Source organism: Equus asinus, chromosome 1 (genome assembly GCF_041296235.1).
Source record: "Equus asinus isolate D_3611 breed Donkey chromosome 1, EquAss-T2T_v2, whole genome shotgun sequence".
Classification (NCBI taxonomy): Eukaryota; Metazoa; Chordata; class Mammalia; order Perissodactyla; family Equidae; genus Equus; species Equus asinus.
In genome coordinates, this window is record NC_091790.1 from 98,535,585 (window position 1) to 98,562,376 (window position 26,792).

General features: G+C 52.6%; 1 protein-coding gene across 9 annotated transcripts in view; it reads left to right on the top strand.

Moving 5' to 3' along the window:
* The window catches only part of TNS3 (tensin 3), a 260,333-nt gene that overhangs the window by 165,440 nt on the left and 68,101 nt on the right, over positions 1-26,792 (top strand). For all 9 annotated transcript variants that reach the window (XM_044778177.2, XM_070501724.1, XM_070501703.1 and 6 more), the window contains one exon: positions 12,075-13,328. In XM_044778177.2, the coding sequence (XP_044634112.2) occupies positions 12,075-13,328 (1,254 nt within the window). The remainder of the gene's footprint in view (positions 1-12,074; positions 13,329-26,792) is intronic.

Below are 26,792 nucleotides of genomic sequence, written 5' to 3' on the forward strand. Positions count from 1 at the left end.
AGCTCATTTGTAAAGCTGTCCTCACCGTGAGGAAACCCACCCTGAGCCACACACACAACAGAAAAATGAGCAGCATGAAAGGAAACGCTCCTTTTGGACACACTACTAATCGTGCAGTTTCTTCCTGCTAGAAGTGGAGAAAGGAGGCCACTGGTCAGCGCAAGGATGTGTTTGTCTCTTTCTAATTATTGGTGCCTTAGCTGTTGTTTTTTGCACAGTTGCCAGCTTTGTGATGCAAAGGTCTGATTTCAGGATTTTGTCCTAGAGAAGGCTGGGACCCCAGCCACATCTGGACATCGAATTGTCAAGGCCCCTGACTTCATAACTTGTCAAGGCCCCGCACGCTCCGAAGAGACACAGGCGTTCGTCTCAGTCCTTAAACCAGATCTTTCAGATTTCCATTTCTAATCTCTTTGCTTTTGACGTGAATTCTTTGAGGAAACAATATTGTATGATGTTAGTCACTTCCTTTATTACAGTGATGATGTTACGCAAAGTGGGCACAACGATGTGGATTTCCTTGATAAGAAGGTGGATCAGCCAAGACCCTTTCCCAATGCCAAATGGAATAGACCTTCTTGCATGGCAAGTGCTTTATGTCCCATAATAAAAGAGATCCTTTCTCCGAAGCACCAACTGCGTGTGCTCTCACTACCCTGCACGTGCCGTGTGCCTCTGTGGCCATTTCACTGACTTAAGGAAGGTGGTACTACTCTGCCCGTGCTGACAATTGGTTGTGTCCTGTCTCCCTTCTCGAGCTGATGGAATTGTGGTGCTTGTAAGGGTTCTGGCTGTGCTGTGGAAACCTGAAGGCATGAGAATGGGCTTTGCTGGTTTGCTCTGGGGTGTTCTGTTCATTTAAAGAGTTGCAAAGCCTGTGGTTGTGCTGTGACCGATATGCAGCCAGGGCAGAGGGTAAACCGTTGGCTGAAGCCCACCTAAATTGAAATTAATGTGGCCTGAGATGCGAAGGAGCTGCTGGATAGAACTCTGAGGTCTGGGGCGGGCAAGGAACTGTGCAAGATATGCCGTGTGCAATCAACACTGATGATGAACTCGGGCACATCGAGTGTGAAAGATTGAGTCCCGGGCGATGGAGGATGTAAGGCAAAGATTTCACAGCTGATATTTTGAAGAGTGCAAGCAGATGCTGAAACTGTGGTTTATAAACTGCAGCAGGTTGGTGCTGGCTCCCAGCGGCAGCTTGGCAGGCTTGGCAGGGAGCTCAGAGGTCTGGCTGAGTGGCTCTGGGAAGGAGCCTTTTCTCCGCCCCCTCAGCCTCCAGAGTTCAAATTTCACTAAACCTGATTGCACAAAGCTCCACCCTCCTGTTTACATTGCACTGGCCTTTTTGGTGGAATCAAAGTCTCCTGTTTGACCAACAAGAGCTTCCACCTTCAGACTAGCTGGAGAGGGAGGCTGGGTGTCTGTGGGGAGGCACACCCCGACCCCAGGATGCTGCTCTTCTGGGGTTGAGGCCTTTCTTCGTGGAAAAGTGGGTCCCACAGGCGTAGACTGAACCAGCTGCTGGGCTGTTTGGAAGGAAGGTAAGCAGGGCGTCTGCACTTGTGTGTGTGTGTGTGTATGGTGGCATGGCTTCTGTAAGGCTACAAAGACCTGCAACAGGGCCGAGCACTTCTCTGAGACTTGCAAACCAGAGGAAACTACCAGAGGGCCCGAGGTGGTTCTCCCCAGGCGGAGTGAGGGCTTCAGGGAGGGAAGGGAGTGAAGTGATGAGCAGAAGAGCAGTTCTCACCTGGCGGGAAGGAATGTCCCGGGGGCTAAGGGAAGAGGTTTATTTGCAGGTTAGAGGAGGCTTACGTAGCTGTTTCTTCTCTTGGGGGCATCAGTGATGGTTTGAGATGGAGCTTGTGTGCTGAAGCTCTTGGCCAGCTCTGTGGCTAGCTGGCCAGGTGGCCACTGAGTCAGCCCACAGGGCGTCCTGTTTTCCTGGCTGCCCGGGTCTCAAATGTGTTTCGCAGCTAGGAGTGCCCGAAAGGGCTGTGCTGTCAGAGGCTGCCAAGATAAGTTTCCTCGGCATGACGAGCCCGAGTTGGTGTGTTGGATAGGACAGATGCCAACCGGCGGGAGTGGTCCTGCCCACCCTCATGTTTGTGTGGGCTGTCTGGGGCACAGTCGCCATGGCCAGGACATGCCTGCCACAGCCCCACACCAAGCCCCAGGGCTCCTTTATCGCAGCATTCCGTAGCCTCGCCCAGGGGACCTACAGGAGCGCTGGAATCCATGTGGCCCCGGCTCCGAGTGCTGGTCCTGGAGTGGGGCGTGTCCTTTTCCCGAGAGGCGGCTTGAGGCTCTGTGCAGAGCCTTCCTGGTTGGAATGCCCCTGCTCCTGCTCTCGCTGTTCTTTTTCCTAGTCTATGTTTCTCAAAGAATTTACAACCTGCCTTGTTTTGAGAAAACATCTGCTCAGATCTCAACTTGGCTCCAAAGGAGCAATTTTCAGCTGCCTCCCTTGGCAGGTGAGGGTCCTGTGCCTTCAGCCACCAAGTCACCATCCTGCTTGGGCGCCTTCCTGCCTGGCAGTGCAGAGTGGGACTGGAGTGGGGGGCGAGGGCAGGCATTTGCTCTCAAGATGGGAAGGCTCACCAGGAGAAGCTACGTGCCAGGATGGAGTTACTTCTGGAACTCCAACTGAGGAGAGAAATGCAGTTTACCTTGTCCAGAGGCCCAAGCCAGAGTTTCACGTCCGTGTGGTTTCTAGCGATTTATTACCATCTTTTGCTTTTTGTTAAAAAAAAATAAGAGGAAAAGGGCACATTTCATCTAACCCTGTAATGTATCAAAGTTACCTTTTCTCTGCTTTTGTAGATTAAAGGTAATATTTTCAAAGGCCCATTCTCAGCTCTCGAGTTTCTCTGGAAAGGGAAATACTTCAGTACAAATGCAGGGGAATATTTACTTAGCGCACAGGCAGAATCCTATGCAATAAAATAAACACAAACCTTGTTTTGCGAGAGGTTATGAATGCTACAGTTAGAAAGGTCCACGTGGGAAAGAGAGCGAGCTCCCTGCGTGTGTGACAGGGTGAGATAGGAGGACCCCCCCCAGCCCCCCCCCCCCCCCCCCCCCCCCGCGCCCACAAGGACACTATCCAGGCTGGCATTTCCCCTGAGTGTGAAGGGCGGGGCCTCTGGGCCTGCACCCCTCACCCTCACACAGCCCCGAGGGAGGAGCTGCCCTTGGGTCACTACCAAAGCCACCCACTGCTCCCCACTCTGCAGAGGAGGCAAGGGGTCAGTCACGCACTCAGCCCCTCTTGATGAGGGACATCTCTCTGTCTCAGAGATCGGAGCCCTGGGGGCCCCCTCTGCACAATACAGTGCACTGACATACACCCCCGCAACGAGACGTCTTGCAGTGCCAGGCTGGTCCCACTGTAGGGTCGACTCTCACAATAGAAGACTACTTGGTCAGAGCTGATGTAGCAAGTCCGAGAGAAATGGTCTCGAGATGACACCCCTGGATGTGTGTTGGAAGGTCCACAGGGGGCCTGTCGTCCTGCCACTGAGCCCTGTGCTATGGGGCACGGCCCCCATGACCTCTGGGTCCACAGAGGCAAGTTTCTGGGCCCTTTCTGGATGGTGTGAGTCTGAGTGAAGTGATGCAGAGGCCATGGGAGTCGCTCAGCCAGCTTATTGCTGCTGCTTTTGTCCCATTGCTATCAGTCTCTGCGGAAACAGAGGCAGAACAAATTATGTAACTTGAACCCTGTTCTGTGGCTAATGAGAGCTTGATGTGGGCTGCTCGGCCACAGGGCCACGCTCTGGAGGGGGACGTTTAGGACAGTGGACTCCTGGACGGTTTGGGTCATGTCAGATGATAACTTATGGAACTTTCTGATAAGTGAAAAAAAAAATAAATCCTTTCACTTCAGATTTCTATTAAAAAGCAATTCCTCAATGTAATTCTCAAATTATAAGGTCAGGTAGGCTGAGTTAAGAATAGTCGTTAATTAGATGCTACAGGACACCATTCTTCAGGCTCTGGCCCAGAGGGAACACAGACATGAATGTGTGTGAATTCTGGAATCCATCACTAGGACAGGAGGGGAGGTGCAGGAGCGTGTTCGCTCCTTTCCAATGGTCTCACTGAATCGCCACAGTGATCCTGGGGCAGCTTTCATTGAACACCCCTTGCCAGGCGACTTCTCTACTGATAAGGAAACCGAGGCACAGAGAGGCTGAGTAACGCACCCAAGGTCACACAGCTGTGGTCAGGATTTTTAATCAGGATTCAAGCCCAGATAGATTATGCCAGAAAGTGAAGATGTGCTCATAAATCACTCCAATGAAAAAGTCAAAACAAGCTTTATGCCACAAGGAGGATGCAAAGGAACCATGACAGCTCTTCTAAGGAGTATAGAGCTCCCACCATCTTATGGAATCTAAGAAGAGGAAGGAATGTCCTGAAAGAGAGGGAGGAAGGTGAGGAGGGGGAGGCGGAGGAGGGAGAGAGCGGGGAGGAGGAGGGGGAGGGAGAGAAAGGAATTAGGGAGGGAGGGAGGACGAGAAGGGAGAGAAGGAAGGGGGCACGGGGAGAGGGGGAGGAGGAGGGGAAGGGGGGAGCCACGGCAGCGTGGCCCCACTGCATTGAGACTCTTATTTCTGTCTTGATTTCATGATCTCTTTTCACATTGAGGGATAATTTACATACAGTAAAATTCACTCTCTAAGATTTAGTGTGAAGTTCTAGGAATTTGACTTTCTGTCCTGAAACTGCCCTACAGCCAGATACAGAACACTTCCTTCACCCCAAATCACTCCTGGTGCTGCTTCGCAGCCTCGCCTCCCGTGGCCCTTTCCTGAGGGCTCTCCCCCAGAATGTCAGGGAGAGCCCCGCGTGGAGCCCGCGGAGGCTGCCGTCACTCGGGGCTGTGGAGGTGGGTGCAGGTGGTGCTGACGCTGGTCCTGGGAAGGCTGCGGTTGTGAAAACCCTGTGTGGGTACTTGTGGGGGGACTGCTATGGAGACGTTTCGACTTGATGAATTGGTTTAGCTGGGTGGCCAGTGACTCATTTGGAGGGTGAGCTGGAGTGCATTCACGCGGGGCTGCCACAGGAGGCAGAAATGACCGTCAGGCCTCAGTGGGCCGTGTCCAGAGAAACGGCCTGTCCCGTGGTGGGTCAGGGAGGCAGGGAGCCGTCTCCTCCTCAGGGCTCCTGACCCCGGGGGCTGTGGGTGCCGTGGGCAGGGTCTGAGGGGTCCCTGGGGGCAGCGCTGGAGCTCCCCAGTCCTAAGGATGGAGGCACACAGCCCTCGGCAGGCACCTGCTGCTTCAGCCTAGGAAACAGACGTAAAACTGCGACCGTCAGCACATCTGTTGAAGACGCAGGATTCTGACCCAGATAATGAGCCATTTCAGGAGTTAGGGAGGAAAACACAGAGGGCTTACGTAGTTTCTGAGAAGTGTGTGTGTGTGTAAGTTGCAGAGAAAACACTGTGGCAAATTCCTTTCCAAAATTAAATTGTAATTTCACGTGAATGTGGTGGGTCAGGTTTAGAATCCCAGCGTTTTAAAAGAACAGAGAGCGTGGACTTGGGAGTGGGAGCAGGTAGGTCTGAATTCCAGATGATCTGTTCAGTCAGCTTTTGGTCTTAAATATTAGCACCACCTCTCTGAGCCTCTGTCTTCTCCTCTGTAAAATGGGCTTTCCGCTCCCTGCTTCCCAGCATTGCTTTGGGCCTGAATCGAGGTGCATCCCTGGAGCTGGGAGGGTCCTGGCACAGAGCAGGGGCTTAGAAGAGCCTTGGTCTTTAGGACGGCAGCCCGACGGCAGGCGAGGGCCCGTCCAGGCATCCCCTGTCTTCCTCTGAGCAGTTGCTGGCATCCTCTGTTCCTCTGAGAACGCAGCCTCCCCGGCTCACCTGTGAGCGGCACACCTGACGCGCCCTTCCTCCAGTCCTGCTCCACCTTTCTGCCTCTGTTGACCCGTCAGCTGTGTGGGGAATGTCCCCGCCGCCCCTCCACCTCCTGCTCCTCTCCCGGTTCCCCAGGCTGGTCCGACCCCAGCACATAGTGGGGCCTCTGCACAGTGCTCCTGTCCAGCTCCCTTAATGCTGGCAGCCGGGGTGAGAGCGGAGGAAGCTCTTGTGCTCTCCTGGAGAGGACTTTTCTGTTGTTCTCCGTGGAAGACTTGCAGGGAGGGTGCTGTTAGCTGGTTGGAAATGCAAAGTTGTTTTTTGCGCAGACCTGTCACAAAAGTAGAAGAGAAGATTCATGGAGTCAGTACAGAGAAGGAAGGAAGGTTCCAGGTGCTTACTAAATCCATCAGGTTTGCCCTTTCTTTGTTTTGAATCGATTTTTTGTTGGGAGCAGCACCAGGGGACCACTGAATATATACAGATCAGTTCTACACTTTTTTGGTGGCCGAATGGGTGGCGCTTGGAAGGAGGTGGAACTGAGATGCAGCCCTTCTTTTGGCTGATCCGCATTGCACCTGTGTGCACACACCTGTGAGCACAGGTGGGCATTGGTTAATCTGTGTTCAGCCGGGAGAGGAAGGTTGTTTTTATCTTGTTTTTTGGGTCTTCCCCATTTCCTTGGATTACTTTTGAAATATTTTCTGAGCGCCTCTTTCCCTCCTGGTAGGAAAGCCCCCCTTCAAAGGTGGGTGGAGGGGGCAGGGAATGGTCACATGGTGGCAGGAGCGGGTGGGGAGTCTGTCCCTGTGGTCTCTACCCTTTAATGAGGCAAGAATGTCCACTCTGTATTTTCTTCCTTCTGGTTCTTTTCCAGATGATAAACCTCCCTGGTGTGTCATTCAGCAGAAGTAATCAGTGCCATATTTATGTTTGTTTGATGTTTAACTAGACCCTAGCCACAGGGAAATCATTGCCAGACAGCGCACACGCTCCTTTTGAAAGGGGCCTTTGGTTCTGGTCGGTAGCGTGGGGGCTGAAGAAGGGGATGCAGAGAGAATGGTTCGTCCTGGGCTGGGACAGGCAAAGGCCGTCTGCGTCAGCAGCTGAAAAGCTGTGGGATGCCAGGCAGGTCACTTCCTCATTCTGGGATCAGGGTCTTAATTTGCAGAATGAGATCCACTCCAACTACCCAAGACATTCCAACTACCCTTTGAGCTGGAAGCACAAAGTTAAAACATGTCCTTTAAATATACAAAAAGATTCAAGGGGCAGATGAAACCAGACTCCACCTTCTAGAATTCTCCGTCCTTGCCCCCACACCCACCCCACAGCAGAGGCATCTTTGACAGCACTCTGAATTCCAGAGGGCGCAGAGCTTTGCAGCCCCAGCCTCCTTCAGCTGAGGGGGCCCACCCTCCCTGCTGGGGGCCGGTGGCCGCAGTGGGACCCCAGCCACAGCCTCACTGGGGACCTCAGACCGGAATTTGGGCTACATCAGTTCTCTGAAAATTCCTTTCTGCATCACCTTTCCAAACCCAGGCGATGTCATAAGGGGCACTCTGCCATCACTGAAATCAGGGAGTCCTTAAGAATTGACCGGAACCTTGGGGGCTTCACACACTGGGGGTGGGGCTCCTGTTTTGTTTTTTGTGGAAGGATCGGCCGTTGGCCATGCAGTGACCCCATGCCCCAAGACCCCCAGATGTTTCGTTCTGGATCGTGGCTCTTTTCCTTGTTCTTGCTGCAGTGTTCACAGGGGTCTCAGAAAACAAATCACCAGCCACGGGTGAGCAAGGTGGCCCTTTTCTACGTGCGTGCTTTAGAGGCAGGTGTGCTCCCGGCCTGCCTCTGCAGCTGTGTGCGTCTGACCAGGGAAGGCCAGCCTCACGTACGGAAGGAGGAGACAGGAAGATGCGGTGTGGTTGGTATGCGCCCGCTGTATGCCAGGGCTCTGCCTCGCTCACTGTTGTACCTCCAGTCCTGGCCCCTGTGGCTGGACGGGCGATATTCAGACTTCCCTCGGGCCTCTGGCCTTGCTGCCTGCCTGATGGACATTGGGTGACCTCAGGTACTTCTCCAGTCTTGTTTTGTGGTGCCAGCGGGAGCATGAGGAGCATCGGCTGTCGCAGAGGCCGGGCTGGTGGTGGGCTGTGTACCCACTTGGGACAGATTGTTTTGATGTCTGAGGAGGAGGCCCCGCAAGTGGCCGAGGGCCCCGGCATCTCCAGCTTCAGACCTTGTTGTTGGTGTGTTTTTGATTGATTGGTTGTTTATAGTTTGTCTCCTGCTATGGCAGCTGGGCACCTTTCCAAAATAGCTCCCCAGGTTTTGTTGTGTGAGAATAAGCTAGGACATTCAGCCTCTCAGTTACTCAGTGCCCACTCAGAGCCAGAGGCTGTTCCCCAATGCTGAGAATCCCACAGGAGCAAAGCGGAGCAAAACCCTGCCCTGCTGGAGCTGCGTCCTTGTGGAGGAGACGGTAGATGCACCTGCAGTGTATCTGAACACAGTTCCCTGCCACAGACAGACACCCAGCAGGGGACACATGGTTGGAGAAGGCCGCTCCAAGAGGTGAGGGAACGAGCCAGGACAGAGAGCAGTGGAGGCAGAGAACAGCACAAACAAAGGTCCAGGGGCAGGTGAGTGCCTGCTGTGGTCAGGGAGCAGCAGAGCGGGCAGGGAGGAAATGGGACCAGAGAGGGAATGCTGGGCCTGGTCCACCACGGAAAGAGCTTTTTGTAATTATGGCTGCCTTTACTAGGAGCCTATGACCTGGGTACTGTATATATAATCTCTCATTCTTATAATTGCATCGAAAGATAAGAATAATTATTCCACTTTATAAATAAAGGACCAGGGGCTTGAACAGTCTAAACGTCATGACCAGGAATGCAAAGAGTAAATGTAGAACGGGGTCCCATCTGGAGGCTACGGGGGAATAACGTGTCTCATTGTCCAAATGACAATCAGTCGAGTCCTTCCTCCTGCGGAGGATGCGGGGTAGGAGCAGTGGGTACCAGAGGCCCCTTCTTGTCCTCCCTCCAAGGCTGTCTTTCCTCCTCCAGAAGGTCACAGAGCATCGGTGCAGAGAGGGTGTCTGTGGAGGCCCCTGGACAGCCCCCCAGAGCCCCTGTGCCTTTGGGAACATCTGTGCTCCTACAAAGTGATTCAGAAGTTTGGACGGGTCTGTCTTGGGCATTCACTGAGTTGGTTCATATTCTTTTCCTAGAGATAGAATATTTTGGGGGGCATTTTCCGATGTAGAGAGTAGTCTGTGTGCGTAGTTTAGAAAAGTCCATGGTGGCATTTGGCTCTATCCCATCGCTGTGCCCCTATGGAAGGTGCCCTGAGCTTGCCCAGGGCTGGGAGTCCAGGTCCTCACCGCTCAGCACTGGGCCTTGCACCGAACCAGCACTGAGTCAATGGTAATTGTGCTGTCTTTAATGCATTTATTATTTTAAGATTTCTACTACTAACAAAAATGATAAGAATAGGATTAGTCATAACTCCCCAGCCAAGGGAATATGCTGTCCTTTACCAATTCATGGAGGCCTTTATGGACCATTCTTAGCATGGGGCTAGCCACGGGACTCTCCCTTGAAATGAGTCACAAGCACTTTTGGGCAATGCCCTAATTTAAATTAGAAAATTTTGGTACAACTCGTTGGCTGTGTTTTTTTAAGTCATGTGCCAGTTCGTTTCGATTCAGATTTGGGGAGAAGGTCATGGAAGTCATCGATGCCCAGTCTTCACAGCATGAACTCTCTAGAATTCATGGATCCCTCCCTGGCTGCGCCGCCCACTGGTCTGTCCTCTGGCCGGAAGGCCACCTGGGACTGGCGCTGCTCCACCCTCCGTTGTGGTGGGGTGTGTGGTTCTCATGGAGCAGACACCATGGGTGAGAGCCGCGCCCTCTCCTTCGCGTGCTCTGCAGAATAAAGAGAAAGATCTGATGCACCAGGTCTGGCAGGGGTTGGGTTTCCCTGTGACAGAGACTCTCTACCAGAAGCGGAGTTAAGCCAGTGTTTCCCCACGGCCGTAAAGACACTCTTCTGTGTGCTGTCTTTTAATCCCCATGTCAAACCTCCACATGGAGCATGCCCACACCCTCATTTTACGTCTGGTGAGTGAAAGTCAGGATGAACATATGGGTTGGTGGCCTGAGGGTGGGTCGGGTACAGGCAGGACTTGAACTGGCACCTGTCTGATGCCTGAGCTGGCCTCCTGCACAAGCCGGCGCCGTCCTAAAGTGTGACCTAGTGACTCGCAGATGTGCGGCATTTTGCACTTTCACACCTGTAGAAGTGGCAGTTGCTGGACCTGTCACTCAGGGCAGTCTTTGCAGGATCCTCCTGTCTGACCTGCCGAGCTCTCCCACAGGCCTTCCACTGCGCCCCTTCTGACCTGGCCCGGGGTCACTCATTGAGCACCTTCAGAGCATCGAGACTCAATGCCACCTTGCTCGCAGGGGGAGCGCTGACACAGGTCACAGGGCGAGTGCCCTCCTGGTGCCCTCTGAGCAGGTCTGCAGTGCTGGGCAGTGGGGCCCGGGTGTCAGAGCCAACTGACCTGGGTTCTGTCCCCACCCCCACTGCCCAGCAGCTGCCTGACCTTGGGCAGGTTACTGAATTCATGAAGCCTCAGTTTTTTTCCTATAAAGAAGGAATAACAACGTCTAGTCTGCTAGGTAGGCCATACTATGAAAATCAGAGAAAATGTGCTAACTGCCTGCCATGTAAGAGGTGCTCAGTAAACCCCAGCTGTCTCAGACACCCTCACTGTGAATTACTCACCTGGCTGAATCCAGCACATACCCTTTGCCTAGCAGCTCAGTCACAGTTGCCTGTCTTGAAGCCTTGGCTTAAATACACTTTTTTGTCTATCAGTTCTCCCCCAGCCCTCCCATTAGGCTCTACTTTAGGATGAGGGTCGATGAGGTGCCATACAGGACTGTACCCCACTGTTGGCCGCTCCCTGTAGCCATTTCTGTTCATGCCTCCCATTGGGTGCAGTTGAAATGAGGAAGCCTAGGGTCGTGCTTGCTCTCTGCACAGCACCCTGGAATACCCCACAGGTCTCTGCCCTGACCTGTCTCCTCAGCATTTTCAAAAAGGCAGGATACTGCTCACCGTGGCAGTGCACCCAGCACACCGGGGCTGGAGCCAGGTGCTCAGGGCAGGTTCCTCTGCTGGGATGCATGGGCTCGGCCAAACAGCGTGGGTCACCTGTCAGCAGCTCCCTTGCTGTGGTATGCCTGCAATTTCACCGTCAGGAAAATAGAGGAAGGCGGGGGAGGCTGGGGCGGTGCTGACTGCAGGCTGCCCCCTGCCCGCCCATTGGTGCCTCTCCCAGCTCTTCACTGTGACCCGGGGGATTGTCGTCTGCCCTCAGCAGTTTGAGGCTCGGGATCCACTGAATGCGCAGTCAGAGCTCTAATTAATAATAGTAGCAGAGGATTCTGCTCTTCCTGCCCACGTTTTTGTTTTCCTGACTGTCCTGACGTATGTAGATCAGTGCACAAAGATCTGCCTCAGGTGTTCAGTGTCCTGCCGTGCAGTCATTGGGTACCTGCTTGGCTCAAAGATGCCGCATTAATGGGGAGGCCCTAGACCAGTTCCTCCGCTTTCTCTTTTCATTGAGTTACATACTTAGATTTTAGCAGGTCTCAGAAGGTTGAGAGGGTGGCAGGCTCGTAAGTCAGATAGTCCCCTTAATAAGAATTTGCTACCGGGGCCTGTAGCAGAGGCCCAGTAGATGTTGACAGGTGTGTGAGTGGAAAGAAGCTCTCCCTTGTCTTATGTGCACAGTCTATTCTTGATTCTTGGGGATTTATGAGCTGAGCTGTGCTCAAATTCAAACTAACGATGAAATGAACAGTGAGCCCTTGGGGCAAGATGACTCCCATTGTGAGAATACTCAAGAGTCTCTAAATGATGATTCTCCTTACATAAGAAGGTAGAAAGGGTTTTGGTGCCTGAAGCTGTTTGATTATTCAAGTTGCATATCATTGGCATTCACTTTGCTGACATATATAGAATTTGGGGTTCTAGAGGAGTGTGTGGCCCTAATTACCATAAGTTATCTGTTACGAATTCATTTATTTGTTTAGACTGATGCACCCACCCACTCCAAGAGCCCGAAGCCCCGTGTCATCCTTGACTTACAGTCTCTCTCCCGTTTTCTCCCCCACCAGTGCTGCACACTCAGGGCCCTGTCGACGGCAGTCTTTATGCCAAGGTGAGGAAGAAAAGCGCCTCGGATCCCAGCGTCCCAGGGGGTGCCCCGGCCATCCCAGCCAGCAGCCCAGACCACGGTGACCACACGCTTTCTGTCAGCAGCGACTCGGGCCACTCCACCGCCTCGGTGAGGACCGACAGGACAGAGGAGCATCTGGCTCCAGGACCCAAGAGGGGTCTGAGCCCCCAGGAGAAGGCTGAGTTGGATCAGCTGCTTAGTGGCTTTGGCCTAGAGGATTCTGGAAGCCCCCTCAAGGATATGACCGATGCTCACAGCAAGTACAGCGGGACACGCCATGTTGTGCCAGCCCAGGTCCATGTGAATGGAGACGCAACGCCGAAGGACCGGGAAACGGACATCCTGGACGACGAGATGCCCAGCCATGACCTGCACAGCGTGGACAGCATTGGGACCCTGTCCTCCTCGGAGGGGCACCAGTCGGCCCACCTGGGCCCCTTCACTTGCCACCAGAGCAGCCAGAATTCCCTCCTGTCTGATGGATTTGGCAGTGGCACTGGTGAAGATCAACACAGCACCCTTGCCCCAGACCTGGGCCTCGGTGTGGACACCCTGTATGAACGGGAGCGTGCTTTTGGGAGCCGCGAGCCCAAGCAGCCACAGCCTGTGCTCAGGAAGCCCTCCGTGTCCCCCCAGATGCCGGCCTATGGGCAGGGCAGCTACTCCACGCAGACCTGGGTGCGCCAGCAGCAGATGGTGGCCGCTCACCATTACAGCTTCACCCCTGATGGGGACGCCAGGCTCAGCAGCCGTGGCCCAGCAGACAGTTCCATCCTAGCGCAGGCCCAGCCCAGGGTCCCAGTCACCCCTACCCGAGGGGCCAGCAGCAAAGTGGCTGTCCAGAGGGGCATAGGCCCCGGGCCACATGCCCCTGACACACAGCGTCCTCCTCCCGGCAAAGTGTTCAAGCCCAGGTTTCCAGATGTCAAAGTCATGAATGGGACTGGCCTGGAGCAGAGCGCAGACCCCTCCCCCGGCTCGCCCACCCTGGACATAGACCAGTCTATTGAGCAGCTCAACAGGCTGATCTTGGAGCTGGACCCCACCTTCGAGCCCATCCCCACCCACATGAACACACTGGGCGGCCAGACCAATGGCCCCGTGCCCCCGGACAGCATGGGAGGCGGGCTCCGCGCAAGTGGCCGCCTTCAGGACACCGGAGAAGGCCCGAGCAGGGCCCCCGCGAGGCAAGGTGAGCTGGCGTTCCACCAGATGCATACTTACCTGCATCTGTGGTTTATGGAACAGGGCTTCATGGGAGAGTGCCGGGCTCTTCTCTGGGTCTAGAGGAGAGAATGAAGAGGACAGTTGGGCCCCTGGGCACAGCTTTGTGGGGACAGGGAAATGACTGAGCATCCCAGTGTATAAGATAGCCGTAATCTGGCCACGCAGGGAGCCCAGAGGCTGTTCATGGGGGCAACAGCTGTGCGAACCACAGGGTGGAGGAGCCTGTGAGTGGTGGAGGGTGGGCAGTAGGTAGGGTTGATCGGAGGAGCAGGTTCCCGTGGTGGGAAGTGCAGCAAGAATCCAGAGCCACAGGCCAGGCTCCAGGGCCCAGCAGTGGCCCCAGCATAGCGGGGTGCAGGCCTGGTGGGGGACCTTGTGTGCACCTCTGCAATAGTAGGGGCCGTGCTGACTCAGGGAGGCCAAGACTTTGAGGACCCTTCTTTCTAGGACTCAGTGGTTTGGAAACCAGGGCTGGGCCTTCCTGCCTGGCTGTGAGGCCTGGGAAGGCTGGAGGTGGCTGTAATAGATGGGCAGTGAGCTCTGGGTATACAGCTGCATGAACGTGGAGGGGTGTGTTGTGATTGGGTCTGTGACATGTTCTCTGTGTTGGGGAGGCATAGGCTGTGGCCCCTGCAGAGCTGGCCAGGTCGACTCGGGAGGACACCCGTCAGGCAGAGGGGGGCAGGAACAGAGTAGGGGTGTCTGGGGCAGGGAGTGGCGTGTAAAGGCTGCAGGGAGAATGTGTATCTAGAAGCTTCTGCAGGAAGAGCATGGGCTAGGCGCGGCATCCAAGTCTGGGTGCCCCTGAGTTCTGGGGAGGTGGAGGCTGCGTTCTGGAGCCTGCGTGCTATCGGTCAGGGAACAGAACCCAGAGGCCACTTCAGGGGTGAGAGTGTGGTGTCCACATGAGGCCAGGCTCTCCTGTATTAGGGTGTCTGCCTCTGGGGCATCAGCTGGCTCCCAGGGCCCTGCTGTAAATGTGAAGACTGGAGAGATAATGAGGGAAGGGGCCCTGTCGCTTCCTCTGTCCTCCTGAGTGGGTGCCCGTTGTGCTAAGCTGGTAGTCTGATGGGAAAGACTGCCATTTGCATTGGCTTGTTCTCTGGGCCCCCTTCATCTACTTAAGCCCCCTTGGCTGCAGCAATGGCTCCACGTCTTGCCGTGGAGTTTCCAGAGCTGTCAGGAGGTGAGGTGGCCCACCCAAGGTTGTGTAGGTCTTATGCAGTAGAGCAGGAATCGGCCCCTGGGGCCTGCTCCCAGAGGCCCCGCCCGCTTTGCAGCCAGATGGGGTGGATTTTAGACCTGCTCAGGTCTGGACGGCTGAGGGTACATGAGCTTTGCAGACTTTGGTCCTGCCATGCTATGTGTTGGCTGCCCTTGTGATTTTGGGTCAAGGACATAATCTCTGAATTTCTGTTCACTCCATCTGCTAAAAGAAACCCTATCACAGTGCCCAGCCGATGGAAGGGTGCAGGAAATGCTGGTCCACACACACCTGTCGTGTACCTGGATCATAAGTGAGCAGTGTGACACTGGCTCCGCTGAATGTCATTAACTGGGAGTTGAAAGCAGCTAAGAGTCTCCCGTGAATAGATGATGACTCTACCAGCTGGCCGCAGACCAGCAATAACAGTAGCAATGAAGCAGTGCTGGGTCGGGGTCTGAGGATTCGGATGAACTCATCAAACACATTCAGGAAATTCTGAGTTTAAAAAAGATTGCGGGGGAATAAACCTGTCCACGTTCTCTCTCTTAGCACATGATTACCTCACCAAATCTACTTAAAAGAAATTACTTAGAATAATTAAAATCAGAAGTTTTTTCTCCTGGATTAAAATGTCCTCTGAGATCTGGAAGAGGTTGGAGGCGTCCGAGTGTATGTGGGAAAAAGGATTGCAAGGCTTGGGTTGCCATCTGATGGCTTCTCTAGGTTAATATGTTTTCCAGTTGGCAGAATTCAATTTTTAGTGATTCCTAGTTCTTGCTGCAGTAAAATGCAAAGCAAGAGGTTTTAGAAAGTCATTGACTGCTTCACCCTCCTGTTGACCATCCTTAAATTACTCGAAAACTCCTCACTTTAATTACTGAAATTAAAGAACTTAAGTACTTCAACAGTAGACTAGCAAAATACAGTGCATGTTTGGTTATTCATCATGCAAATTCAATTAAAGTATTTTTAATCTAATCTTCATTTTTGACAGAAATCATAGGCCTTTTGTCGGATTTTTTTTTTTTTTTTTTTGGTGAGGAAGATTTGCCCTGACCTAACATCTATTGCCAATGCTGCACTTTTTTTGCTTGAGGAACATTATCCCTGAGCCGACATTGTGCCAGTCCTCCTCTATTTTTTGTATGTGGGATGCCTCCAAAGCATAGCTGATTAAGTGGAGTAGATCCGTGCCCGGGATCTGAACCCGTGAATCCCGGACCACCAAAGTAGATCGTGCAAAACTTTAACCACTTGGCCACAGAGCCAACCCCATTTTTGTCGTTTTCTTATATACTGTTAGAATTATAGTGATGTCAAGAGATCAGATATAAGCAAACTGGATACTAATCTTCAGAGACCTTTTTGAAATTTAGAAGTGAGCTTCTGGTAGGAAGCCTGTCCCAGAGCAGTGGTCGGATAATACTGAGGTGACTCGTGCCATTGGGGCTGGGGCAGTGCGAGCCGCGTCCTTCTGTCCTTCTGCCCCGAGCTTGGCTTTCAGTTGCAGAGTGAGCTTCCTGCTTAGGTAAGTGCCAGGCTGAGAAGGCAGCAGGCCTTTGAGACTCCCACCATGTAAAGAATCTGGACAGTGTCAAAGCGTGCCCAGAGCAACCTACAAGCAGGCTTTTGGCTCTTGTTCCAGGACATTTTGTCTTGATAGAAATACCATCAAAAGAATGCTCACGTCTGTAGCTCTTGGCCACTGGAATTGCGGAGGGAAGGGCACTTCCTTCCCTCCCTGGCAGGTATAGGGAACACTGGAACGCATTTGATTTTAAACTGTAAATGTCAGCATTTACATCTCTCAGTTGGAAAAGGCTAGGAAAAAAATCAGTAGATGGCAGGGAAAGTCATAAAAGTGTGGTCGTTATTCAACTGGTTCTGAGTGTGGGAACATTTCAGAAGGTTTGGGGATGCTGGAAACCTGTGCCTTGAAGATGTTCCAGATCCCCAGCACATATCACCCCTTACATGGGGGAGGCCAGGGCTGCCCAGCTAAGCTGGTCCACATGTGGCTGTTAGTCTACTGTGCTGAGCAGGAAGGGCCAGCAGGTCTGAAAGGCACCATGACATGCCCAGGAGAGTGGCTGTCACCCCACAGATGCATTGTCCATGTCTGGGTGCCTGAGGCTTGGGCCCACTGACATGGGGAGTGTCCGACCACAGCCACCTCAAGTCTTGCTCACAAATGAGAAATGAGCTGGAAAGTTCTAAGACATTTGATTTTCTAAGTGAGACTCTCCCTGGCCAGTCTCGCATCTTCTCCCAGATGCAGGCTGCTGCATAGTATCTCAATTCTGGCTGTTGATAAAGATTTGCCACAGAGACCTCAGTTAGTAAAATCCTTCCCTCTTCACAGATTGTGGCCTGATTTTGAGAAAGACCACCAGTTACCTGGTGGTGGGGAGTTGGGAACGGTATTTCCTGGAGCTCCTCCTGGGTACTGCCGCATGTCCTGTGCAGCTCGCATTGCACCAGCTCTGCAGGCAGCAGCATGCCCACCATGGATCTGGTATTTTTGAGATGAAAATGATAGGTGAAGGCTGAGCATTTTCTAAGCACATCTCCTTCATATCAGCATCATAATGATAATGGTGAGGATGGTGGTGGTGATGATGGTGATGGTGGTAGTAATGATGGTGATAGTAGTGATGGTGATGGTAATGATGGTGATAGTGGTGATGGTGATGATGGTAGTGATGGTGGTAATGATGGTGATGACAGTGATGGTAGTGATGCTCACAATGATGGTGATGGTTATGATGATGGTGGTAATGGTGATGATGGTGATGGTGATGATGATGATGGTAGTGATGGTGGTGATGATGGTGATGGTGATGATGATGATGGTATTGATGGTGATGATGGTGTGATAGTGACGATTGTAATGGTGATGATGATGGTGGTGATGATGATGATGAGGGTGATGATGATGTTGGTGATGATGACAGTGACGGCCATGATGATTTTAAGCACTGCCACTCTTAGTGCCCATGCTGTTCCAGGCATCATGTTGGAGCTTGTCCACATCACCCCTGGCCTTCATGCCTACCATGATGTGTAAACAGTGTTTCCGTCTATCTGACTGTACATCTCACGGCTGTGCTATTATTCCACTAAATGCAGGCTCTGCCACCAGCCAGAAAAATCCCTTGAGGGCAGTGCTAGTGACTTATTCATTTTGTTTCCTGGAACATGGTAATGTTTGTAAATAGAGGGGGGCATGGTGCAGGTGGAAGTGCAAATGACTGTCCAGGGACTCATGTTACTTTGTTGAATGGGCACAGGGACCTTAGTGAGTTTTATCACAGGACGGTGTAGGGGGCCCATCCCCACCCACAAGACAAGAGAGAGGCCTTCCAGAAGTGAGCTCTTAGAAAGCTTTGGGCAACCTTATAAAATGGGGTGAGGGGGCATTTTGCTCCCTGCAGGCACTCAGTGCCTTTATGGCTCCTGTGCTCTGGTCCGACACGAGACTGGCCTTCAGCCTGGGGCCTTCTGGGCATTGCTGTGGCCTTATGCTGTCCCCCCACCCCCAGGTCTCCCAGCTGCACTGTGCTAGGGAGAGCCAGGGCCAAGGCGTGTGGAAGTGCAAGTATATTCAAGGACTGGGAATCCAGGTGCAGGGCAGAAGAGGGAAGAAGGGAATGAGATGAGACAGAAGGCTTGCCCTGTAGGATTTCCTTGATTCCCCAAGGCTGCAGACTCGGAAGGTTGAGGCGACCTGAGCATCACCCAGAGCAGCAGGAGCCCAGCCTTCCCTGTACCCCCACTATGTGCTACAAGGCCCCTCCCTCCACCTCTGAGGCTCTGTATTCCTGCTGGGCTGTGCTTCCAGAGGTGCTGGGCAGAGGCACTGGGCTTCACAAAAACACGAGGCTCTGCCAGGTTCGCCTGTGCTCAAGGCACTCCTGCTTCCTCTCCTTGAATGAGAGCAAAGATGATGTCCGTTTCACAGAGAGGAAGCTCGAGGTCAGAGAGGGTGGGTAACTCAGGCTCAGAATCAGTCTGTGGTCTCTTTCTACGGAACCATTCTGTGTTAGTTCTTAGGTATTTTCAGGAGGAGTGTCCACCTCAGAGTCACACTTGCTATAGACCGTGTGGTCTGGGGACATGTTGAGTAGACAGCAAAGGACACAGGGTTGTCATTCAGAGTCAGAGTCCCACACTTATTGTCCCACACTCATTGTCCTTTTTCCCTGCAAAGACAAGATGACCATTTGCAGACCAGTGCCGTTGGTCCTGTGTCCAGGTGGCAGACAGACTTGACACTCCCTGCAGGAGCCAGTGGCAGAGCACACAGGGCCAGCAACTCTGTCCTTCACAGGAGACGACTTTGCAGGCACCATGTATGGCAACTGCCAGTGATCCGAGTAATAAGAGGGTGAAGAATAATTTCCACTGGTTTCTCCTGGAAAACCTGAAATGCTCACTCTTTGGTGATATGTTGTATTTCGGTTTTGGTGTGTTTCAAACAGTGAGGGTGGTATGGGCACTTTCTTTAGATGGGAGGTACTGTGCTCGCCAGTGTAATGCAACCTGTGTTTGGGTTTGTTCACATCCTTTTCAAATCTAACAGAATAGAGCTTAAGGAAATGTGTCAGTACCTCTTTAGTTAGGAGTACATTTTAGTTCTTCATTGGAAGATGAAAAAGTTATAGAGGTCTGTTGCACAACGATGTGAATATACTTACCACTACTGAACAGTATACTTAAAAATGGTCAGGATGGTAATTAGAATGGCATGTGTTTTTTACCACAATAATAAAAAAAAAACGTAGTTTTTTAAAGCCTACAAAAATTTCTTAATTGATCTGTTTTGTATATATATTTGCATCCCTTGGGGTTTATAAAGTCATGGACTCCTGTATGTGCGTCTGTCTACCTGACTCTCTCTCCTCCCTTAAACCTCCCTCTGTCCCCTCATTCCTTCCATTCAGGGGGATCCTGATTACAGTTACAGAAGGGGTTCACAGGCTGTGGTTAGAATTTCTGGCAGCCTGCTCTGCTCATGGTCCCTGAACCCAGCTAATCTAACTCTGACTTCACACTTGACCTCTCACTGTCCACTTAAACCCCCTGTTCCTCTCAGCTGCCCAGCAGCCAGGCCTGTTCCCGCTGAACGAGATGGTGAGCATCTGTGCGTCTGTGAAAGCATGCTGGATCCCATTGGTGTCACCATGGAAACTCTGGATGATGTAATTTTGAACTTGACCAAGAGCACCTGGGTTCAGGCTACATTCAGTGCCATCCAGATGCAGGACACTGAGGTGCTCCGGACGCACAGGAGCAGGTTGCACCTGGCACAGCATCTCCCTCAGAGAGCCCACGGAGGACTGGCCTCTCATTCAGTGGCCTCTGCCTGTCGGGGACTCTCTGGGTGATGGTGGCTCAGCCCAGGGTCCCCTTCTCTCTGAGACGCCTCCCCTGACAACCTGCCCTTCCCCAAAGGCCCAACGCTTCCCGCCACCTCCCTGGACAGCCCAGAACTATGATTGTCCATCCCTCTTCCTTTGTCTCCCAGCCAGCCCTGAGCTCCTGGAAAGCAGGAGGAACCGGGAATTAGAAGAGGGACTTCCTTATACCCAAGACTACAGGAAACCAGGATAAAGGAGGTTGGGGAGTGAGGGCCAGCAAGCCAAGGCCAAGGGCACTGGTGATGCCTCCCTGAAGGACTCCAGCCCTCTGTTCACTGCCACATGCACAACCCGGCTTCCTCCATCAGTGAGCTCCTGGCACTGGAGATTAATGGTGAGGTGGGACGTTCATGTGCCTTGAGAGCTCTAGAAAGAGGTTCCTGCCAGGAGTCAGGACTGGCCATGGTCCACCAGGCCCTGTCAAACTGATGTTTTAAGACCGTGAACAGCGATAGACCGTTCCATATGCAAGTGTGTGTTCAGTAACTGAGCCAGCTCCCTGCACTACAGAGAGCTCTGTGTGCTTCAATTGGGAAGAGATTTCAGAATGAAAAATACACGGTTGCCAGGGGGAACTGTTGTTGCAATCTCTTCCTTTAATTTCATAAAACCAAATTTGAAATTGGGGAGTTGATGAGTCAGTTTCATTTGCTCCAGCAACCCTTACTCCACAAACAGGCAGATTTGGGTTCCCCATGTGGTCACCATGACAGGCACCTCCTGACGTTCCTGAGAGGCCCAGGGGTGCGGACGCGGAGGTGCCATGTGTCCACAGAGGCCACTGCCTGCTGGACTGCGGCCACGGTTCCCACCCTTCTCAGGCCCTAGTCCTGTTTTATAACATATAATTTCAGGCGCTATCTTCACTATCCTGAAACCAAAGTCATGGCTAATATAAACTGCTTAACCACATATTTTTGAGGACAATCTGTATAACATCCTAAAACTAAAATGTTAAAGGAGAAATACAAAGAAAGCAATTTAAGATAACGTTCATTTCAAGGTGAAAACCCTCGGGCAGGCCACTCTAGGAAACAAAAAACACTCCCTCGAATCTTTTTTATTGTGGAAAAAGGCACCTAACGTAAAATTTACCGTTTTAACAATTTTAAGTGTGCAGTTCACTGGCATTAAGTACCTTTACAATGTTGTGCGGCAATCATCACTATCTATTTCCAGATGTTTTCATCTTCCCCGAAGGAAACCTGGCCCCACTAGCAGTAACACCAACCCCCTCTGCTAGCCCCTGGCTGCCCCTAATCTGCTGTCTGTCTTTATGGATTTGACTCTTCTGGGCATTGCACATAAACAGGATCATATGATATGTGGCCTTTTGAGTCTTGCTTCTTTAACTCAGCGTAGTGTTTTCCAGGCTCATCCATGTTGTAGTGAGTGTGGGAGCTTCATTCCTGTTTAAGGCTGAATAGTATCCCACTGTGTGGATAGCTTCCTCTGGGGATGGGACTTGGGCTGCTCCGCCTTTCGTCGTTGTGAATGGTGCTGCTGTGAACATTCATGGGAGCTTATTTGTTTGAACACCTGTTTTCAATTCTTTGGGATATATAGACAGGAGTGGAACTGCTGGGCCGTGTGGCGATTCCTTAACTTGCTGAGGAACCACCCTCTCAGACGTTTGAAAGTCTTCCGAAGGCTTGGGAGACCCGCTGGCCTCTGGCGTGGGTGCATCGTTTCAGGAAGGTCTGCGTTGCGTGCAGTGGAGAACAAGCTGGTCTGCACAGACATGATCCCCCAACGGACACACGCCGTCCTCTCCAGGGGACGTGCTGATCTAATTTAGCTAGTCCAAGGGTGGATGGGGAGAGAGAGGTTACGGCATCTCCGGCCGGGACGGGCTGGCAATCTCGGCTCTCTCAGCTTCTGTCTGGAAGTCTTGTGCGTCATTTCTCCTGTGGCCTCGCCTACCTGCAGCGCCATCCACAAACGGGCCCAGAAGGTGGGCAGCCCTAGTGACCTTCCTGGGTCACATTGTGTAAACACTGCAGTTGCTCAAAGATGACATGTTTGAAGGGAAGGCCAGTAAGATCAAGTGATCTGGGGCGGGGAAGGTAATAAAAAAAAAGGAAAAGAAATTCACATAAGCAAAAAGGAGTGGAAGCCAGGCGCCAGCCCCTGCCGTCGGTGTCTCAGGGTAGTAGTTGTGTGTGAGAGTGGTGGTCTTGCCTCTTGGTTGCCGTGAGGCTTTTTACATCTGTGCTTTAAATTACAGCTTACTTTGAGTAGAATATGGGAACATTACTAAAATTTCTCACATTGGAAGGATATACTTCCTAGCTTTTTGGACATATCAGTCCCCTTTTAAGTTTGTCTTTCTAGAGGAAAGCCTACCTCCTAACCCAGCACTTCACCGTTTCCCAGTGGAAAGGATTTTCAGGTTTGCAGTCCCAAAGATGGGCTTCCCTTGCGTGGCCTCTTGGTGTCCTTCTGCCAGAGCCCTGTTCCCACAGGCTCTCCTGACTTGGATCGGCTCAGAGAGGGCGGAAAGAGAGTGGCCTAGAGGCGAGGTCCCTGCTGCTGAGGGCGGCTCTCACTGAGCTCTTGAGCAGCTGTCAACTCTCAGACTGAGACTTCTCACAGATGTCACCCAGCTCTTCGAGAATATAGCCTGCAGGTGGAAGGGTCTGGAGAATCAATCCCTATTTCAGTTTGGGGGGGAGGAGCTCCTTAAGTCATTCTGGGAACATTTAAGCTGAGCAGAGTGTTTAGACTTGCCGTTTCATTGTCACGCTGTCCTCTCTCCTTTTCCACGCTCTCTTTGGAAGATGTGCATGTTTATCTGAATGAGCTGAAACCAAAAGGCCTCAAACTAACTATGGAGCAGTGTTTGGCGATGGTTTTTGCTCCTAGGAATGCAGGGGAATTTCCAGGACCCACTGTGCATACCTCTGTGACTCAGGACTTCATTCTTATATGATCGTATAAAGATAAATAAATAGCTTAGGGCACTTCACCTTCTAGTGCCCAGAGAGAAGGCAAAGGTCACGTTCTAGGAGGTCATGAGTTTCTGTCTACTCTTCAGAGCGGGTGTTTGCCACCCTGGCTGCACAGTGCAGTCACCTGGGAACTTTACAAAACGCAGATGCCAAACGTGCAGAGCTTCCGCCTCCAGAGGGTCGGGTTGAATTGGCCTGGGTCGCGGCCCGAACGTCAGGATTATTTTAAATGCTCCCCACATGTGTAACTCCAGTGGGAGTCCAGGGTGGAGACCTGCCACGGTTCTCGAGCTTGTTTGTGTGTTGGAAACACCAGGGAGTCTTCAGAAATGCTGCCTCCCGGGCCTCATTCCAACGGGTTCTAACTTCACAGGTAAAAGGTGAGGCCAAGAGTCGAGATTTTTAATGCGATGCTAATGTACAGCCAAGTTTGAGAACCGCTGTCTTATGTTTGTGGGTCTAACTCGTGTGCCCCAGTCACCTGGAGGGCTCACTCATCAGTGGGCACAGCAAACAGAACTCCTGCCCCCCGTGGTTCTGATGCAACTTGAAATTGCGATCCTGCTCAGAACTTGCAAGACAGATGGTGTCGTGCGCCAGGGTCCTGGGTGGAGACTCCTGGTGCGGGCCCCACTGTGGGTCCCGGCTTAATTTCCACAGGCAGAGCAGATGCTGTGACCCACCTCTGGGTCCTCAGTTCTTCATTTGTGAACGGGATCAGATCAGCAGTCACCCCGATGGATCTGAATCCCCCTACTGTAGTACCGGGAGAAACGAATACTCCACTGACCGTGTCACTGCCCACTCTCCATTAGGCCACTTGTTTGGGAGTTTAGTGTATTTAGGAAAAGGTGCAGAGTTGCCACGGAGCTTCTGGGTTTTTTAAATACAGTTTTCTAGTGAGCGATCTGAGAAAGTCACCTCCCACACCTCAGTCAGTTCAGCGGTAAATTGGCGACCACAGTGCTGACCTCCCAGGTCAGGCTGAATTCAGTCATGGGTTCGAAGTGGTTGAGGGGCACCCACAATCTTGGTCTGAGTCCCTCACCCCTCCAGGGCTTATCAGGGCATCTGAGTGCCCCCATAAGAGGACTAGCTGTCCTGCTCTGTCCTCAGAGCACCCTCCAATTTCCCTGTTCTAGCCCTCACTCCATCCTCCCATGTGGCCCCTTTAAGGTCACAGCCACCATAGACTGGGTGTCCTGGGGCCAAGGCCCCGTTCAGTCCTCCTCCTAGCACAGCTGCCCGGCCTGATCACAGCAGGGCTCTGTCCCTACGTGTGGCCTGAATGACCAAATGACTGAGAATTGCTTGTCTCCTGGGCTCAGCGAGCTCCTGCATCCCACAGTGACTCTGAGGCCCCCCAAGGCCTGGCCACGACTGAGGTGACATCTGAATAGCCCACTGGCTGGCTGTACTTAGTGTTAGCAAGTGTCCTTTCTCTGTCCTTGACCTCAGCCCCACGAGTGAATTAACTGAAAGTGTTACAATGAGGAGATGCACTGGTCTCTGGGAGTGGCAGTGAGATGGGCACCTGGGGACAGGTGCCACATTACAACTGGGTAGGCAGGTCTCGAGGCCTCGAGTGAGGGGTGTCTGGTGGTGGGAGGAAAGGAGACCAATCTAAAGACATCTGAATGCCCAGCATAGGGACTGGCCAGGTATGGGCTGCATCTAGTTGTGTGGCCGTTGCAGAGACCATGTCACAGTGTCACATGTTGGTGGAAAAAGCAGGTCACTGGGATGACACTGGCATGCAACATTCTGTAAAGGAAGAGCCGTCCCAGATGGACCCTCCCTGGAGAGCCTGGCAGAAGGTATGAGCTAGGTTTGTATGTGGACATGTGGGTCCCCAGGGGTTTGCTAGCTCAGTGGTCCTAGGTTGCCATGTTTTCTGCACTGACTCTTACAGCCGCTGTGACTGTGAGGGGCAAGGGTCCTGGACCCTCTTCTGCTGACTTGGCAGCAGCGGGAAGCAGGTGCATGCAGCACCTGGACCTTGTGGGGAGCAGTGGATGCACCTGGGGCTCCAGCAGCCCTTTGCCTGCAGAAGGCCCATGGGGAGCCTGGGGCTTTGTGCTCCTTTCCCAGAAGGGAGCCTGCACCGTGGAGCAACTGGGCTGAGAGGGCGGTTTGCTGAGACACCTGCAGGTGCCCCTGAGGGGACGCTGGCCCACTGTCACAGTCACACTGCCTTAGCTCCCTGAGTCTCTGCTGCTTTCATTCCATCTCCTCTTGTCCTAGATTTGGCTTCTTCACTAAAAAGGAGAAATACGGTCATGGCCAGATTGATGGAGCGGTTTTTAAATACAGTTCAGAGAATAGGTTTAAAGTATTTCTTTATTGAAGTCGTCAGGTACTGCGCTGTTCAGATGGCCCGGTCTCGCCAGATTATAGTTGTGTCTTTACTGTAATGGTGAGCCAGTTTTTGGTGTCCCTCAGGTTCTTTTTGGCTCATCTGACTAGAAGTTACTGATAGAGGGCCTTACCTCCCACATGTGTGGGAGAGGGCAGGCATCCTGGGAGGGGGAAGGGTGCACGGGAGGGGAGGGGACTTGTGAGAAAGGGGAGGGGTCTTGTGGGAGGGGAGGGGTGGCAGGAGGCAGAGGTGCTGGCCTTGACCAAGGTGCTAGAAGCCCTGTGGACATGGGTGTGGAACGGCAGGGGTGGTGGGAGAGGCCCCCGGTGGTCCCACCCAGGATGGTGGAGGGGCAGTGGGAGCACAGCCCTGGGGACTATGCAGACTGTGAGGGAAGGGATGGGGCGTCATTGTTGAAGTTAAGTAAAGCTTAACTAACGGCTTTAAACTTTTAAGTTACTCTCTCCAGCAATGCTCACGAGGTAAGCCTGAGTGTGGAGAAAGAGATGTGAACAGTATCTTCATTGGGATCCAGGACTGGTTCTCAGAGCTTCTTTCTAGGCCCTGGGGCTCCAGGCTAGCTTGATTTTCTCCTAAATATTTTTGTGTATTTTCCAAATTTTCGACAATAACATACATTATTTTTACAATCAATCAGAAAAAAGTAGTCCTAAAAACTCCAAACCCATAATAAGTCACTTTGGAGAGAGAGGGTTGGGGATAGCGGTTTAGCAACCGCTATTGTTCCTTCTGGTAGAATTTGGAAGTCAGTGCCTCTCAGCACTGGGCTCCTAGCAGGTGGTTCAGGCTCATCTGTTCTCTCTCACCTCCTCACCTCTCAGCACTGGGCTCAGGCTCACCTGTTCTCTCACCTCCTCACTTCTCAGCACTGGGCTCCTAGCAGGTGGCCCAGGCTCATCTGTTCTCTCTCACCTCCTCACCTCTCAGCACTGGGCTCCTAGCAGGTGGTCCAGGCTCACCTGCTCTCTCACCTCCTCACCTCTCAGCACTGGGCTCCTAGCAGGTGGCCCAGGCTCACCTGTTCTCTCTCACCTCTCAGCACTGGGCTCCTAGCAGGTGGCCCAGGCTCACCTGTTCTCCTGCCTCCTCACCTCTCAAAGCTCTCCGGCTTCACAAAGTGCACTGAGTCCTCAGAGCTCAGTACAGATGAACCTTGGAGCTGAGTGAAACCGATCCTTGCCCTCACCTGGTGGGACTGGTGGCCGCTGCTCAGAAAGGAAACTGCAGAGCCTTCCACGGCAGAAGTGCAGAGATAAGGCACTTGCTGTTTACACAGTCCTTCTCTAGAGGGGTAAACATAGATCTTGGTAGTCAGGGCAACCAGAGATGGCAAATCAGGTGCCACATGGAAACATCTGTGCAGCCACCGGCTCCCACAGGCCACCCCATCTGCTTTTGAGGGGTACCTTTGATCCCACCTGCCTCTGCCTACCTAGAGCCCCCTGGACGAGGAGCACTCGAAGTTCCTGTA